Below are 15,411 nucleotides of genomic sequence, written 5' to 3' on the forward strand. Positions count from 1 at the left end.
GTATTAATTTCACCACAAGTGCAAGTTTGGGCACTCAAGAATTGCTGTCACGTGCATTATTTTTAAAACATTGTTGCAACTGACAGAAATTATTGACACTGCCATGCTTCTGTGATACATCACAGACATTGCCAATTCAGTGTAATTAGTTAGTAAAGTACATTTATATAATGGATTGAAAGGTACTCTAAAAGCCTAATTGCAGATTTTAATACAAATACATGTTTATCAATAAATCTTTTTTCTGAATACAGTCCGCATACATTCCAACTATGTAAATAAGCTTATTTCGTTGATATAAAACAAACTCCATGCGAATACTGTTATCTGACAGCGCTGTGTGGCTTGAATCGGCATAAACGGATGTCGCGTCACGCTCACGGCGTCTGATAAATTCGGTTATTAAGCAGCCATTTTGAGGCCGTACGTCTACGCCTGTTCGAGTACCACATGCTGTAAATATTTACGTTGCTTAATTAACGTACTGTAATTACTGTATTCAGTGTTATCTCTGTAAAATAATTACTATGTTAGCGACTGTTTGTGATACACGTCCGATATTACCCATAGCTTAGTATGCATCAGTATATATTACTGCCAGTAGAAAAAATAATTTGCCAGACATTAGGTGCAATATTTTAAACCATGTATCGACTTTGCGTGAAATTGAAGACATGCAATAAGATACGGTTACAATGTGGTGATATATCGGGCTCTAATACTGCAAATCACATATCCTGTATATGCCGTATATCATTTGCACTTTCTAATTGTAAGAATACTTGCGTAGATTCAATTGTAGTCAGTGTCTTCAAGATTTGATTTTATCAGTGTTACTTATGATTTATTTATTTCTATTTATTATATTGCAGGTTGTATTTGTATTGTTTATTTCCATTAATAATTCTTTGTCGACTTTTGTTAACAGTGAATGGTTGCATATACATACGATTCGTGACATGGCAGATCGTATTATCAATATACCTATTCCTGAACGCATTGTTGACAAGAATGGAATATACATAATGGCATTTTGTTTTGATTACGTAGCCTTGTAACAAAAAGCTTAATTTGGAGTAAATATGCGATACGATTTTGTCATTTAAAGATAACTACACTTCTTGTTAACGATCTAATTTAAAAACACAAAAAAAAGTGTCTACAAAAACTGGTTATGTGCATTTGGTACGCACATCGTATTTGAGTGGCGGCTATTGCATAGACTAATTGGAGAATAGCGTCGCGTTCAGCTAAACTATTATATCGTAAATACTTATGGTTATTTGGTGGGGGGAGGGTAAAAGTTTTGCTTGTGCGACTTTGCTCCAAAAAATACCCGTAAGAGAGAACCGTTTGGCTAAACACGATGCTGTCCTCCTGCATGTGATCAATACAATCCATTCTAACACATTGTTATGAACAGTTATAATACGTGTATTTATTTATTTACTTATTTCAACTTATCCACGCCTGTAATATCAGCCTGTGTATTTATACCATATCATTGCACTTTATAATTGTTACTTATGTTCTGTGTAAATATATATGCGAATTAAAGCCATGCGTGATATCTTGCTAGCTCCGTGTCATTTATTTCAACAGTCAAAAGATACAAAAAAGTTGGTAATCTTGACAACCTTGAATTTGTATCACGTGTACGTCATATTTGTCTCATTTCGTGCAAATGAATGTCGCGCCCTGGGCAAGTTGTTCTGTCGATTAACGAATAAGCACGTGATTTACAACACCTAGTCGGTTGAAGGACGTATGTTAATCCGATGTGACGTCTTAGCGCCTCAACGGAGAGTTGTGGCAATGGTTGTTGATAATCGAGTGTATAATACGTTCTATTAAATATACTGGTAGACGTCAACATTCGGCATTATTGATATTCAAGAGTTACTTCATATGAAACATTGTTGTTCAGTCTTAAATTATATTGCTGTTATTTTTTTTTAAATAAATAAAAAACGGCACTGTCTCGCGATTGTTTTTCGCGCGCTGTTCTAACAGGAATAAAATGATGATGTGCCACTGAGATTTCAAACTAAACGTCAAAACTGTCAAACTAAATATCACTAGAATATCGCATCGACCACATGTAGCGGAGGTCGATGAGTCCCCGTACTGCCTGACTGCATACTTTGCGGCAACCTTGACATAAGCTTATATATGCATGTACGTTTTAATATAATTTAGTGTGTTTTAATATGGCCGAGCACCCCGGCTGAGCACATTGTGAACAACCATGTACGTCATTCTAGTATACATGTACAAGATGCCAAAATTGCATTTGGTGTGCTTCGTTGAGATGCTGAATATATGACATTATTTCGAAAATTGCTGGTGATTTAAGATACGTAAACTGTGTCCGTGTCATAAATATATGTATGCACCATTTTCAATTCTCCCAACCCCAACTTCAGGATGTGTTTCAACCAAACCCATTTGCCATTTCTGTGTAAATATGAAATCATGTTATCAATACATCTCCGAAACCGTGAATATATTGCTAGCTCCCAAAATAAACATGAGACGGGCGCTCTATAGGGTATTGAATACGGTTTATATAAGATAAATATGAGATATCCTCTATAACCCAAACTGGGATAGGCAACTGCTTGACATATAATCCCATGTTTGCAGGATCATTACCAAGATAACCCCTTCACAAATTCGGGGTCGATAAAATACACCTGATTCTGTGTAAATAAATTATAGTGGGGAAACATTAATTTTGGAGCACGCAAATATATAAACAGCTTACAGACGAAATTATGACAATAAGTAAAAGAATGTCACATTACAGTTTTACCTCTAACCATTGTGATCCTCGGCCTAGAACGACGCAATTTTACGGGTTTTCACCCATTTGAGAACTGAGATTAGCTATTCGTTGAACTGAAACCATACACTATAACAATTGAAATGGAAAGTAAAGTAACATACATCAATACTAAAATAACCATCTTTCATTAATGTGTATGTTTTCCACTCTTAAACCCATTAAAATAAAGGTCAGACACAAACATGTATGCCAAACACTCTAAAAGAAGATACGACTGTAAAAAACATGTTCATAATTATTCACGACGGAGACAATGATTATTCTAATTAGGATATTCTGACATTTAATTTAGCGTATTTTGCTGTCGGCTAGCGCTATGCAATATTCGAAACTTACTTATGAAGTGATTTACAAAAAACCTACTTATAAATTGGGCCTAGTCTGGAAACTAATGATTATGCTAACTTCTTTAAGCAAATCAAAAATGACACAACACTCCCGTAAAATGATGTGACTGTGAAACATGGTTTACTCTAAACAACCACGAATCAAATAGATGGTCTCATGTTTTTGATTGCTTTGATGTATATTATTTAACTAAGTAGTGTGTAATAAGCAAATAATTCTATTATGGGAGCTCATTGGTAATCATCGTCAAAACATATATAAAACTTCCTTTGATCGCAAATTTAACTTGGCGAGTTAAGCAATACAGTTGCTATAGATAGTTATAGATAATTAGTTTAGAAACTATTTGTGCCGTAAACCCTTCCTATAAAGACGCATTGAGCTATTTAAACTGCAGGGAAGCATATTATTTTTCATGGCAGTTATTATATTTCCAAAACAATATAAACCAAATGGGTGATATTATGCACAATGTTTTTGCTTAATAAGACGTTACGTAAGCATAATTGTTCGACCGACCTATCGTACATGTGTACGATAGGTCGGTCGAACAATTATGCTCACGTAACGTCTTTTGTTTGTTAATTATTTGTTGCTGGTACGTCTGACGAGTGGACAGGATTTTTACACCACGCACTTCAGAGGAACATCATCTCAAGTTGACTGTTGTCCCTTTAATGCTGTCCATACACACCACATACCACAGGCAACTCATGAGTCTATATTAAAATAAGATGTTTAGTGGCTATATACATTATTACGTCTGTCTTGCTAATGTAAAATAGCCGTTTTGCCCCTGAGCAAAGAGTTCCATTTGTGGGGTTGGCTGAAATTTATTCTGAATCTTGCTTGAATCATCTGATTGATATTTCCAGGTATGCTACGATAATCGCTTGTAAGCGGATTGACCCAACTTTCATGCTGATTAAAATACTGTAAACCTATCTTTACGTATTAAATTGTAACATTATCCGAGTTTTAGCACGCATCATATAGCAATCATATTTCTCTATATCTCGTGTTCGACCTTTATGTTTCTGTACAATCCCGATTTATTTCATAGTTTCGCTTTTTTCATTTTTGTTTCCATGAGGTAGTCTTTTCATTTCAGGACTACATGCCCACTACATTTAAATTCTATTTATATTTCTCGAACGATTATGTCAAGCAGTAGTTTTCTCATCTCTATATAATGTGGTATCGGGATAATTAAATATAATCAAACCATTACCTCTTATAAAGTGACTGTGATCCACCAATTGTATTTCTTGTATGATAGACAGTCACTGTGATCCACCAATTGTATTCCTTGTATGATAGTCAGTCACTGTGTCCCACCATTTGTATTCCTTGTAAGATAGATAGACAGTCACTGTGTCCCACCAATTGTATTCCTTGTATAATAGATAGCCGCTGTGATCCACCGATTGTATTCCTTGTATGATAGACAGTCAATGTGATCCACCAATTGTATTCCTTGTATGATAGACAGTCAATGTGATCCACCAATTGTATTCCTTGTATGATAGTCAGTCACTGTGTCCCACCATTTGTATTCCTTGTATGGTAGACAGTCACTGTGATCCACCAATTGTATTCCTTGTATGATAGACAGTCACTGTGATCCACCAATTGTATTCCTTGTATGATAGACAGTCACTGTGATCCACCAATTGCATTCCTTGTATGATAGACAGTCACAGTGGTCCACCAATTGTATTTCTTGTTTGATAGATAGTCACTGTGATCCACCAATTATATTAGCATTGTATGGTTTATATTGATGGCAAACTATATATTAACGGGCGTCACTAGAACTCCCGAAACTCCTACACATATATTGCAAAGCTTTAATTACGTCATTATGAGCGTGCACCCCTAACCAAACGTTCTACATCCGTCCCTATTGTTCACCACTGCAATAACTGTACTGTACCTTAGAATTCACTCAGGTCACCTTGAGACTGTTGCGATCTATGATAACACAGACTTGTGTCACAATGAACTCATCAAGAATAAGGTTTCCTTTCGCCAAAGGCTGTCAGGAATGTGTGATTGGAAGATCGATGGGTGGCAATTCAAATAATGTTTGAGAAAGTGTCTGGCGTGTATGAGTCTTTATGTAGCGTTTGCTAGTGAATGGGGACCTTGTTAGCTGACTTGCAACAATCTGCATGATGCATCAGAAGGTAGGGTAGTTAATGGCGCTGAAAGGCACTTGTATAATGTAAGGTTGTAAAAAAAGACCCAGTATGAATCTATCGACAACTAGTAGTATCCAGGGGAGAGCAATTTAGACTATGACTATATTTTATTATATTATATTATATTATATTATAGTATATTGTTATATATCTGTCACCGTAACGCCATAAGTTACAACGTGTCGTAATTTTGCGGTATTTTACTTGGTACTTTCATCCTACCATATTAGGAAATGCGAATTCCAAATATGGTATGATTACGCGCATAAGCGTCCTCTAATAAAAAAAAAAACATGGCTGCTTCCAGGGTTTGACCGTGAGTGTTGAAGTTATATCCATTTGATTGTTGGACTGTCAATAAAAACTCACTAACAATTTTAACACCCTTTTGAACAGGCCCATTTCAATCTTCTAATAATCTACTGTGTGTGTAACGATACAATATGAATGTCCGCCGAGATCTCGTTGAGAGCGGGAATGCCACGAGACTTGTTTTTGCCCTCTCAAATAGTGTTCTATATATACATATTGCATAGACCAGGAAACGGTAGATACGATGACGGAGGGGGGGGGATACTCTTTGAGGTGTAAAAAAAAAGTATTTTGCCTCTTTCACGCTCAACGAGATCTCTGCTGCTATTTACGTCTAACGTCAGTTAAATTCTCATCACTAAACTATTTTGCTAATTGTTAGGTAAAACGCTGATGTTATTTCTACAATAGCATGTAAAAGTGTGTTGTTTGTAAAACAGCGGAATCGTTCACGTCGAACTCGAGAACAGATTTTTGAGCAACAATATTTTTTTCAGATCCGAATAGTATTAATCTAAAAGTATGAATGTGTATAAGTCCACCAAAGCTTTTCGTTTTAAAAAATAACAATAGATTTGTTGACGAACGCCACTTTTACCCAATTACGTCACAGAAGGGGCATGGCCTGAATTATGAGTGAGTGGTAATCACGATCATAACATGACTGAGTATGTACCATACACAACATTTATACTGTGTAGTGTATACCATTCACATGGCAGTTTTATTTTTTCACTGGTCTCATGTTTCTCGTCGATATAAGAATTCTGATGTTACAAGAGTATTCTTAATCTCCATAGTTAAATACTAATCCTAGAATGTGATAGATAGACAAAATAATTGACTGACGGTAGAGGCCAGCTAAATTAATGTAAGTGATGTTTGGGAAATAGAAGATTAACACTTGCAATTTAATATATATACGGCAGTACATTATTTTCGCCTGTTTTGGAATGATTGAACAGTATCCAGGAGATGCTTGATAATCTGGAAGTATTATCGTATTAGAGAGGATCAATAAGTAGATGTATTTGCTGTTTCAATGAGTACCCACAGCAAATAGTGATTGATATACTTGTATAAAGGGACTTGAATGGCAACTGTCTACCTAACCCCGAGATGAAATGTAAATGAATATATTGAAAGTCGGATGGATTTGATGAATATGTTATTGATACTCTAGCTCGTGTAATTTTCACAAAATAAAGTAATTGGCTAAATTAATGTGCGAGAGTGAAAGAGAGAGCTCTTTAGATTTGCAGATATGCCGATTTTATGTCAAAGTATTGCTATACTTGAGTAAAGATCCTCGTGGTGTGTGATATGCTTGGTCTCTGACGAAATGGAGTATCTCATCGTTTTCTAATAAGATTGACAACATCCATGTCATCAACACGTGTTGACGATATTTTTAGGCATGAATCTGTAACCTTTCAACGTTTCCAACATCTGTTTCAAATCGAAACAGACATATCTGACATCATCGCGTACATATCACGCCATCAGGTACAGCCACACGCTACGCCATCGCATATATCTGCATAACACGCCATCAGGTACAGCCACGCGTTACGCCATCGCGTAAATCCACATATCACGTCATCAGGTACATCCACATATCACGCCAACAGGTACATCCACACGTTACACCATCGCGTACATCCACATATCACGCCATCGAGTACATCCACACGTTACGCCATCGCGTAAATCTACATATCACGCCATCAAGCATAGCCACAAGTTACGCCATCGCGTACATCCACATATCACGCCATCAGGTACATCCACACGTTACGCCATCGCGTACACCCACATATCACACCATCGCGTACATCCACACGTTACGCCATCGCATACATCCACATATCACGCCATCAGGTACATCCACACGTTACGCCATCGCGTACACCCACATATCACGCCATCGCATATATCCACATATCACGCCATCAGGTACATCAACACGTTACGCCATCGCGTAAATCCACATATCACGATATCAGGTACATCCCCACGTTACGCCATAGCGTAAATCCACATATCACGCCATCAGGTACATCCACACGTTACGCCATCGCGTACATCCACATATCACGCCATTGAGTACATCCACACGTTACGCCATCGCGTAAATCCACATATCACGCCATCAGGTACATCCACACGTTACGCCATCGCGTACATCCACATATCACATCATCAGGTACATCCACACGTTACGCCATCGCGTACACCCACATATCACACCATCGCGTACATCCACACGTTACGCCATCGCGTACATCCACATATCACATCATCTGGTACATCCACACGTTACGCCATCGCGTACATCCACATATCACACCATCAGGTACATCCACATGTTACGCCATCGCGTACATCTACATATCACGCCATCAGGTACGTCCACACGTTACGACATCGCGTACATCCACATATCACGCCATCAGGTACATCCACACGTTAAGTCATCAAGTACATCTTCATATCACACCATTAGGTACATTCACACGTTACGCCATTGCGTACAGTCACATTTCACGCCATTGCATACAGTCACATTTCACGCCACCGCGTACATCACATATCACGCTGTCGCGTACATCCACCCTATCACGCTATAGCGTACAATCACCTATCACGCTATCGCGTACACCCACCTATCACGCTATAACGTACATCCACCTATCACGCTATCGCGTACACCCACATATTACGCTATAGCGTACATCCACCTGTCACGCTATAGCGTACATCCACCTATCACGCTATAGCGTACATCCACTTGTCACGCTATAGCGTACATCCACATATCACGCTATAGCGTGCATCCACCTATCACGCTATAGCGTACATCCACATATCACGCTATAGCGTACATCCACATATCACGCTATAGCGTACATCCACCTATCACGCTATAGCGTACATCCACCTATCACGCTATAGCGTACATCCACCTATCACGCTATAGCGTACATCCACATATCACGCTATCGCGTACATCCACATATCACGCTATAGCGTACATCCACATGTCACGCTATCGCGTACATCCATATATCACGCTATAGCGTACATCCACATATCACGCTATAGCGTACATCCACCTGTCACGCTATCGCGTACATCCACATATCACGCTATAGCGTACATCCACATATCACGCTATCGCGTACATCCACCTATCACGCTATAGCGTACATCCACCTGTCACGCTATAGCGTACATCCACATATCACGCTATAGCGTACATCCACCTGTCACGCTATCGCGTACATCCACATATCACGCTATAGCGTACATCCACATATCACGCTATCGCGTACATCCACCTATCACGCTATAGCGTACATCCACCTAACACGCTATAGCGTACATCCACCTATCACGCTATAGCGCACATCCACCTATCACGCTATAGCGTACATCCACATATCACGCTATAGCGTACATCCACACATCACGCTATAGCGTACATCCACCTATCACGCTATAGCGTACATCCACATATCACGCTATAGCGTACATCCACATATTACGCTATAGCGTACATCCACATATCATGCTATAGCGTACATCCACCTATCACGCTATCGCGTACATCCATATATCACGCTATCGCGTACATCCACATATCACGCTATCGCGTACATCCATATATCACGCTATCGCGTACATCCACCTATCACGCTATAGCGTACATCCACCTATCACGCTATAGCGTACATCCACCTAACACGCTATAGCGTACATCCACCTATCACGCTATCGCGTACATCCATATATCACGCTATCGCGTACATCCACATATCACGCTATAGCGTACATCCACCTGTCACGCTATCGCGTAGATCCACATATCACGCTATCGCGTACATCCACATATCACGCTATCGCGTACATCCACATATCACGCTATAGCGTACATCCACATATTACGACACAACAGTCCTCCAAATAGCACGCCATTATGTACAGTATTTATCATGCCATTGCGTATAGGCACATCACGCCATTGTTTTACAGTCACGTCATCGCATATATTCACATATTGCGTTCACATGAACCGGGCTGTGACCTACTACTACTTGTGTGTGGCATACTTATCCAAACCATAATGACCATGCCCGTGAGAATTTCCTTATCCAGCACGTACATTTGGTCCACTTAAATGAATTGTTACTGTGTTGACTTTGCACCACGGGCTATTTGACAGTTCACAATTCCGAGCCACTCTCTACTCATTGTAACAAGCATGCTTGTAGTAGTTTTCAGACGAATGCTCGAGGTATTCGTTTTACCTATCCGTCTTCAAAAACTAGTGAAAGTGCCATGATTTTAAAGGTGATATAAAATACATATTTCCTGTCAGTTTAATGCAATTCTATTTTAGTAATACATGTACCAGTTTCATTTTTCAGTGTTGCTGAAAGGTAAATTTGAAAGAAATTACTAAATACCATCTGTGTTGTTACCAACAGTTAGTTCAGCAGCATTATTATTATTCGAGGAACAAGACCTAGAGATGGAGCCATCAATGAAAAGAGATCAGATATTCGTACCACAAGATGACGACAACAGTGTGAAAATAGTGGACGAAGATGAAGATACAAATGAGCTGTTAACGTTAGTATTATATAAGAGCGGACACGTATATATATATATATATATATATATATATATATATATATATATATATATATATATATATATATATATATTTCAGTTGAGAACAGCTGTGTACTATATATATGTCAGTTATTTGATGTAGATAAGATTTTGACTACACAAGAAAGACTACTTCCCAATTAAGGCTCAGATCGTTATACTAACGTCACTCCTCGGTTATATGCCTTAGGGTACATGCTATTATATATGTTTCCACTGATTGGACCATATAATCTATTGTGCGACTCTCTTCCCCGTAGAGTGTTTTTGGATTTGCAATTTCGATCAGCAGAATGTGTCCATGAAAATTGGGCGTCGGTTATTTATGAATTGTATGTGCTCCGGGTATTGTCGTCCTTCAACGTTCTTAGAATGTTGTTATTAACGTTGGCGATTTTGAAGTTATACACCCGGTGTAATATTATTGCAAGATGCAATCTTGATAACCACTGTATCATTGAACAGTATTTAAATATTTGTCAACCAAACACAATTGTCAAGCTGGAGTACTTAGATACATGCACACGCCCATTATAATAGTCATGCATATACACGTCTCGGCGGTGAACTTCTTAGTGAACGATGCTCCAAGGGAATATATTTTTTGTTTAAAATTGAACATTATCTTCACCTAGTTCAGTCTCGTGTAGTATTATTATTTAAATGTTGAAAAGTTTTTTTGTGATTTTTTTGTAAATAGAATTGAAGACGATCTCGATAAACTGCTTAAACTAGACAAAGCCACCCCCAAGAAGTCGCCAAAACCTCAGCTATTACCTAAACCTAAACCTCCACCAAAACCAACTGCTGAGACAAAAAATGTGGCCAAGGATGAAAAAGAAGACCTGTTCTCCATGGCGACAGGAGATGCGAGTGGTGGATTTGGACAGGATGATATAATGAAGTACATCAAAGACAACACCGATGAGAAAGAAGTTACCCTAGATTTATTTTAAGGGCTTAAAATTTGTTTTGACATTTGAAATATGTGTGTCTACGATGTCTCAAATGTCACTTCCAATAAAATGATACCCATTTGATGACACCAATGCAATTATGATGATGATTCAATAGACATTGACAGGTCTTCCAATACTTCTCGGTTTCAGTAATTTAAATCGTTATGAATAATAATGGTGATTACCGTAACAATTAACGATGATGTCACTATGTATATGTCAATTGTATTCTAATGAATATACATTACTAAACAAACAGTGCCTTGTATTCTTCAAGTCTATGTTGCAACACCTAGATAGATGTGTTTGTTGGATTAGATCATAGTCTCTTAAGTGGAGCATACAGAGCAAAGCCATTGCGTAGCGGCAGTTTTATCACTTACTCGTCTCTACATGCATGAGATGTTCATATACAGCTAACGTTTGAAGGAAATATATCATTATAGCTTACAATTATTGACCGCGTTGCATGAATCTTAGAACATTGTGATCATCTGCATCATCTTGAATATTCACCTCAAGTTCCATTTATATAGTCTACGCTCTACCAGACACAGGAGAAGATTCTTCCAAGCTGTCGAGTTTACTAAATCATCCAAACAAATAAATCAGATCTTTTATAAGAACATTCAAAGGGCATTTTGGTGATTATCACGAGATTCAGAATGATCATGATCACAAATGTCAAGTTCACGTGTTTGGTGTGTGTCGAATGCTACATGAGGAGTAACAATTCCCTTGACAGACATCCATTACTTTGACATTTGTGGACCTCTATCAGACTTTGTTTTTGTATTTAATAGTATTTTATTGGATTGTTCAGTTCAAATACATTTTACATCACTGTAATAAAGATATGCATTACTCCAATAAAGTGAAGTTATACATTAATTTGAGGATCTGTACCTCACTGTAGAGAAGCTATTCATGACTGAGATTTTATACATTACTGTAATGAGATACATGTAATACATTATTGTAAAATTTCGCACAATGTACCCCATTGTAGAGCAGTTATACATTTATACCTAGAGGATTTACACCATACCGCAAATTTTATGTTACAATTTTAAGGAAATTTCCCCATTTTTTGATATGGAAAGTGAGCTTATTTTTTCTAATAGCAATATGGAATTCAATATTCTGGACATTTTGTAAGAATCTTTTATACGCCATTATATCAATATCAAAAGCCCCTATATGTCTTCCCCACAACTTCCCAGAACCATCCCAGAACTCCATAACAAATTCACACTTATAAAATAAGTGTATTAACGTTTCTTTTTCACCTCTATCAGACTTATTTATATTGCGAAGATGTCTTGAATACTCAATGTTTAGTAATTATCTATGGTTGAAAAATGTTTTGACATTCTCTTAAAAAACTGTTAGTCTGATTGTTTTGTTATTTGTTATGTACGATCATCGGGGGAGTGATTTTCACAGTACACAGGTTGAGGGTCATGCTAGTTGAGTAATAAGCAAGATTATTATTAGAAACAAACTATTATGCAAGAAGTGCCTTCATGTACATACTATTTATTTAATGATTTATATTTTTCACATGCTAGTTTGTTTACTTTAAAATGGGTCACTGACCCGACTAGTTCAGTAGAACTATTTCAGTGATCCCCTACACAAATTCCTTCTTTTTATTAGTAACGCTGTAATACTGACTGTAATTGTTTGTTTGTGGTGAAATAAATTCAATTCATTATAATTATTATTATAGTTTAAATTAGAGCTAGCGGGACATTGGTAAAGAAAGTTAGTTCTAAGGAACAGAGTTTATTGCAATTGCACATGTACTTCTCATAGATTCTCTTGCGATTTGTGCCTTTCTTCCGTACTCATCGTTCAGTAATATTGATTGGTTCCAACATAATTAACTGTTTATTACTATTAATTTTTATTTATACTATTTTTATTTATTTATTTATTTATTTATTTATTTATTTATTTATTTATTTATTTATTTATTTATTTATTTATTTATTTATTTATTTATTTATTTATTTATTTATTTATTTATTTATTTATTTATTTTCATTTATTATCTTACTGATTACGCGATGTATTTATCGCTTAATTGCTTTATATTTAATATTTTTGTTTGATTATCAGTTTGCCATGGTTTCGAGCTCTCGGATTTTAAATTACCTTTACGACGTATGTTAAACTATCTATGGTTGGTTATTTTTATTTCAACCAACTATCACTAGCGCGTTTTATTTCGACTGCGGTTTTATTTTGACTCCCAGATCGTATGTTTTTATATATTGATCGAATAAGGTTTTATTTTTACTAATAATTGCCGCTAAATTATTTGTATAAAATCAATTAATAATTTTCCATTAAAATAATTAACTGAAACTCTTCTTTTTCGACCAAATAGGGTAGGTGGAAATTATTGTTTTTTCGTCCCACAAAATTCATTGAGTCTGTTATCGGTATATATTGAGAAAAGGATAAGATATAGCACTTATCATTAAATATTTAGGCTTTCTGAACGACAAATGACCAAGAAAGACGCATGTTACTTTGTTATCACGCTAAGTGTGATAATAATTGTTATAGTTTTCCCTTAAGTTTACCTTAAAGCTTTGAGCTGTAAAAATAAATAATGACCAAACGTAGATAGTTATTTCTGCCGCCCTGATCGATTTTCATCTAGACACACTTTTCTCCTTGCATGGCGCCAGTCTCTCTATCCAGGACTTTTATGGTATTATTTGAGATTAGCGACAATATACATACCGTGATGGGAGTCTCTGGGGTTTCTATGGCTTTATCTCCCTCCTTTTGATATTTTATTGTGGTGATTCATCTCGGTGTTCTTTTCAAATAATGCAAATGTGTCTAAGAATTATGACACAATAACACGTCCATGTAACATGGCAGTGCCCAAGCTATTAGATTTACTCGATATGAATAATTCTGTATCCGCTTATACTGGGTTACTCAATAGTAACCATAGAGATATTGACGTTGTATATTTAAATCTGCAATTAATGCTAGGTCAAAGTTACGTCATAAATGTTTCTCGAAAAGTACATTACCACGCGTCGCTATAGCTATTATTGGCGAGATCTCGCGTGACCTGGCTGATTCCCTGGCAAACCTGTTGCTGATATGTAAACCTAGCCGAGAAATACAATTCACTTACACTATACGCTTTTGTAACAAGTTTGTGACGTCAACACGTAGATGGATGTAACAATTAAACTCAAAACGACAACTGTGTCTGGGTAGGTGCCGACATTTCAACAGTATCAACGCTGTGATTGGTATTTCTGGCACCTATTTACAGTTCGTTGGAAAAGATAGGTGCGTCGTTATGGTTTCAACCTTAGCAACTACATCGTGCTGTGTCGTTTTCCATTCAAATTCCGTCATAGGAACACATGTTCAGTACCAGTTACCAAATCACACGTAATCTTGAGATCTCGCAATTACATACAGTTGAAACTGTCTATGATTGGCTGGTGGCAATGCGTCGTTATATTAGAAGGTACACGTGTCATGGCGTGTTTGTTTTATCAATTGCTATACGTGGTATTTGTACAGTATATGCCTTAGGATGGGTTTTCTAATTACCTGTATGTACGTGTGTTTTCTTTGTATTCTTTAATTTCCTGCGGGAATATATTATATCGCGTTATTATGGCAGCTATCTTGTAAGCCTGGTCGGAAACCAAATAATCCAATGTACTCGAACATCAGTGGTGTTAGTTGTAAGGCACGTAGAAAGCCGAATAGCAAAATACGTGGTAAGCCTTGTGGACTAAGTCCTGCCGTCATGTTCGTAGATTTATCTGCGTATCCTAGTAACTCAACTACTAAAACTAGAGATAGTTTAGTTGTATCAAAGCATTTCTAAACCCCATCTCCTTATATTGGTTATTATATTAATTTACTACCCAAAGCGTAATACTATACATTACCCCTGTTTTCTATACATTCGAAATACAATATTGAAAATGATACGTTTTTCGTTTAGCTAATTTCAATTATTCAGATTCAAACATCAAAATGTTTCTTCTAAAATATAGTTCATCTCAGT

General features: G+C 36.9%; 1 protein-coding gene across 1 annotated transcript in view; it reads left to right on the forward strand.

Moving 5' to 3' along the window:
* The window catches only part of LOC144346423 (uncharacterized), a 267,079-nt gene extending 254,857 nt beyond the window's left edge, over positions 1-12,222 (forward strand). The window contains exons 6-7 of the mRNA XM_085507820.1: positions 10,203-10,347; positions 11,090-12,222. Coding sequence (XP_085363946.1) covers positions 10,203-10,347; positions 11,090-11,345 — 401 coding nt within the window. The 3' untranslated portion in view covers positions 11,346-12,222. The remainder of the gene's footprint in view (positions 1-10,202; positions 10,348-11,089) is intronic.
* The last annotated feature ends 3,189 nt before the right edge of the window (positions 12,223-15,411 follow it).

Source organism: Saccoglossus kowalevskii, chromosome 14 (genome assembly GCF_978046115.1).
Source record: "Saccoglossus kowalevskii chromosome 14, keSacKowa6.1, whole genome shotgun sequence".
Classification (NCBI taxonomy): Eukaryota; Metazoa; Hemichordata; class Enteropneusta; family Harrimaniidae; genus Saccoglossus; species Saccoglossus kowalevskii.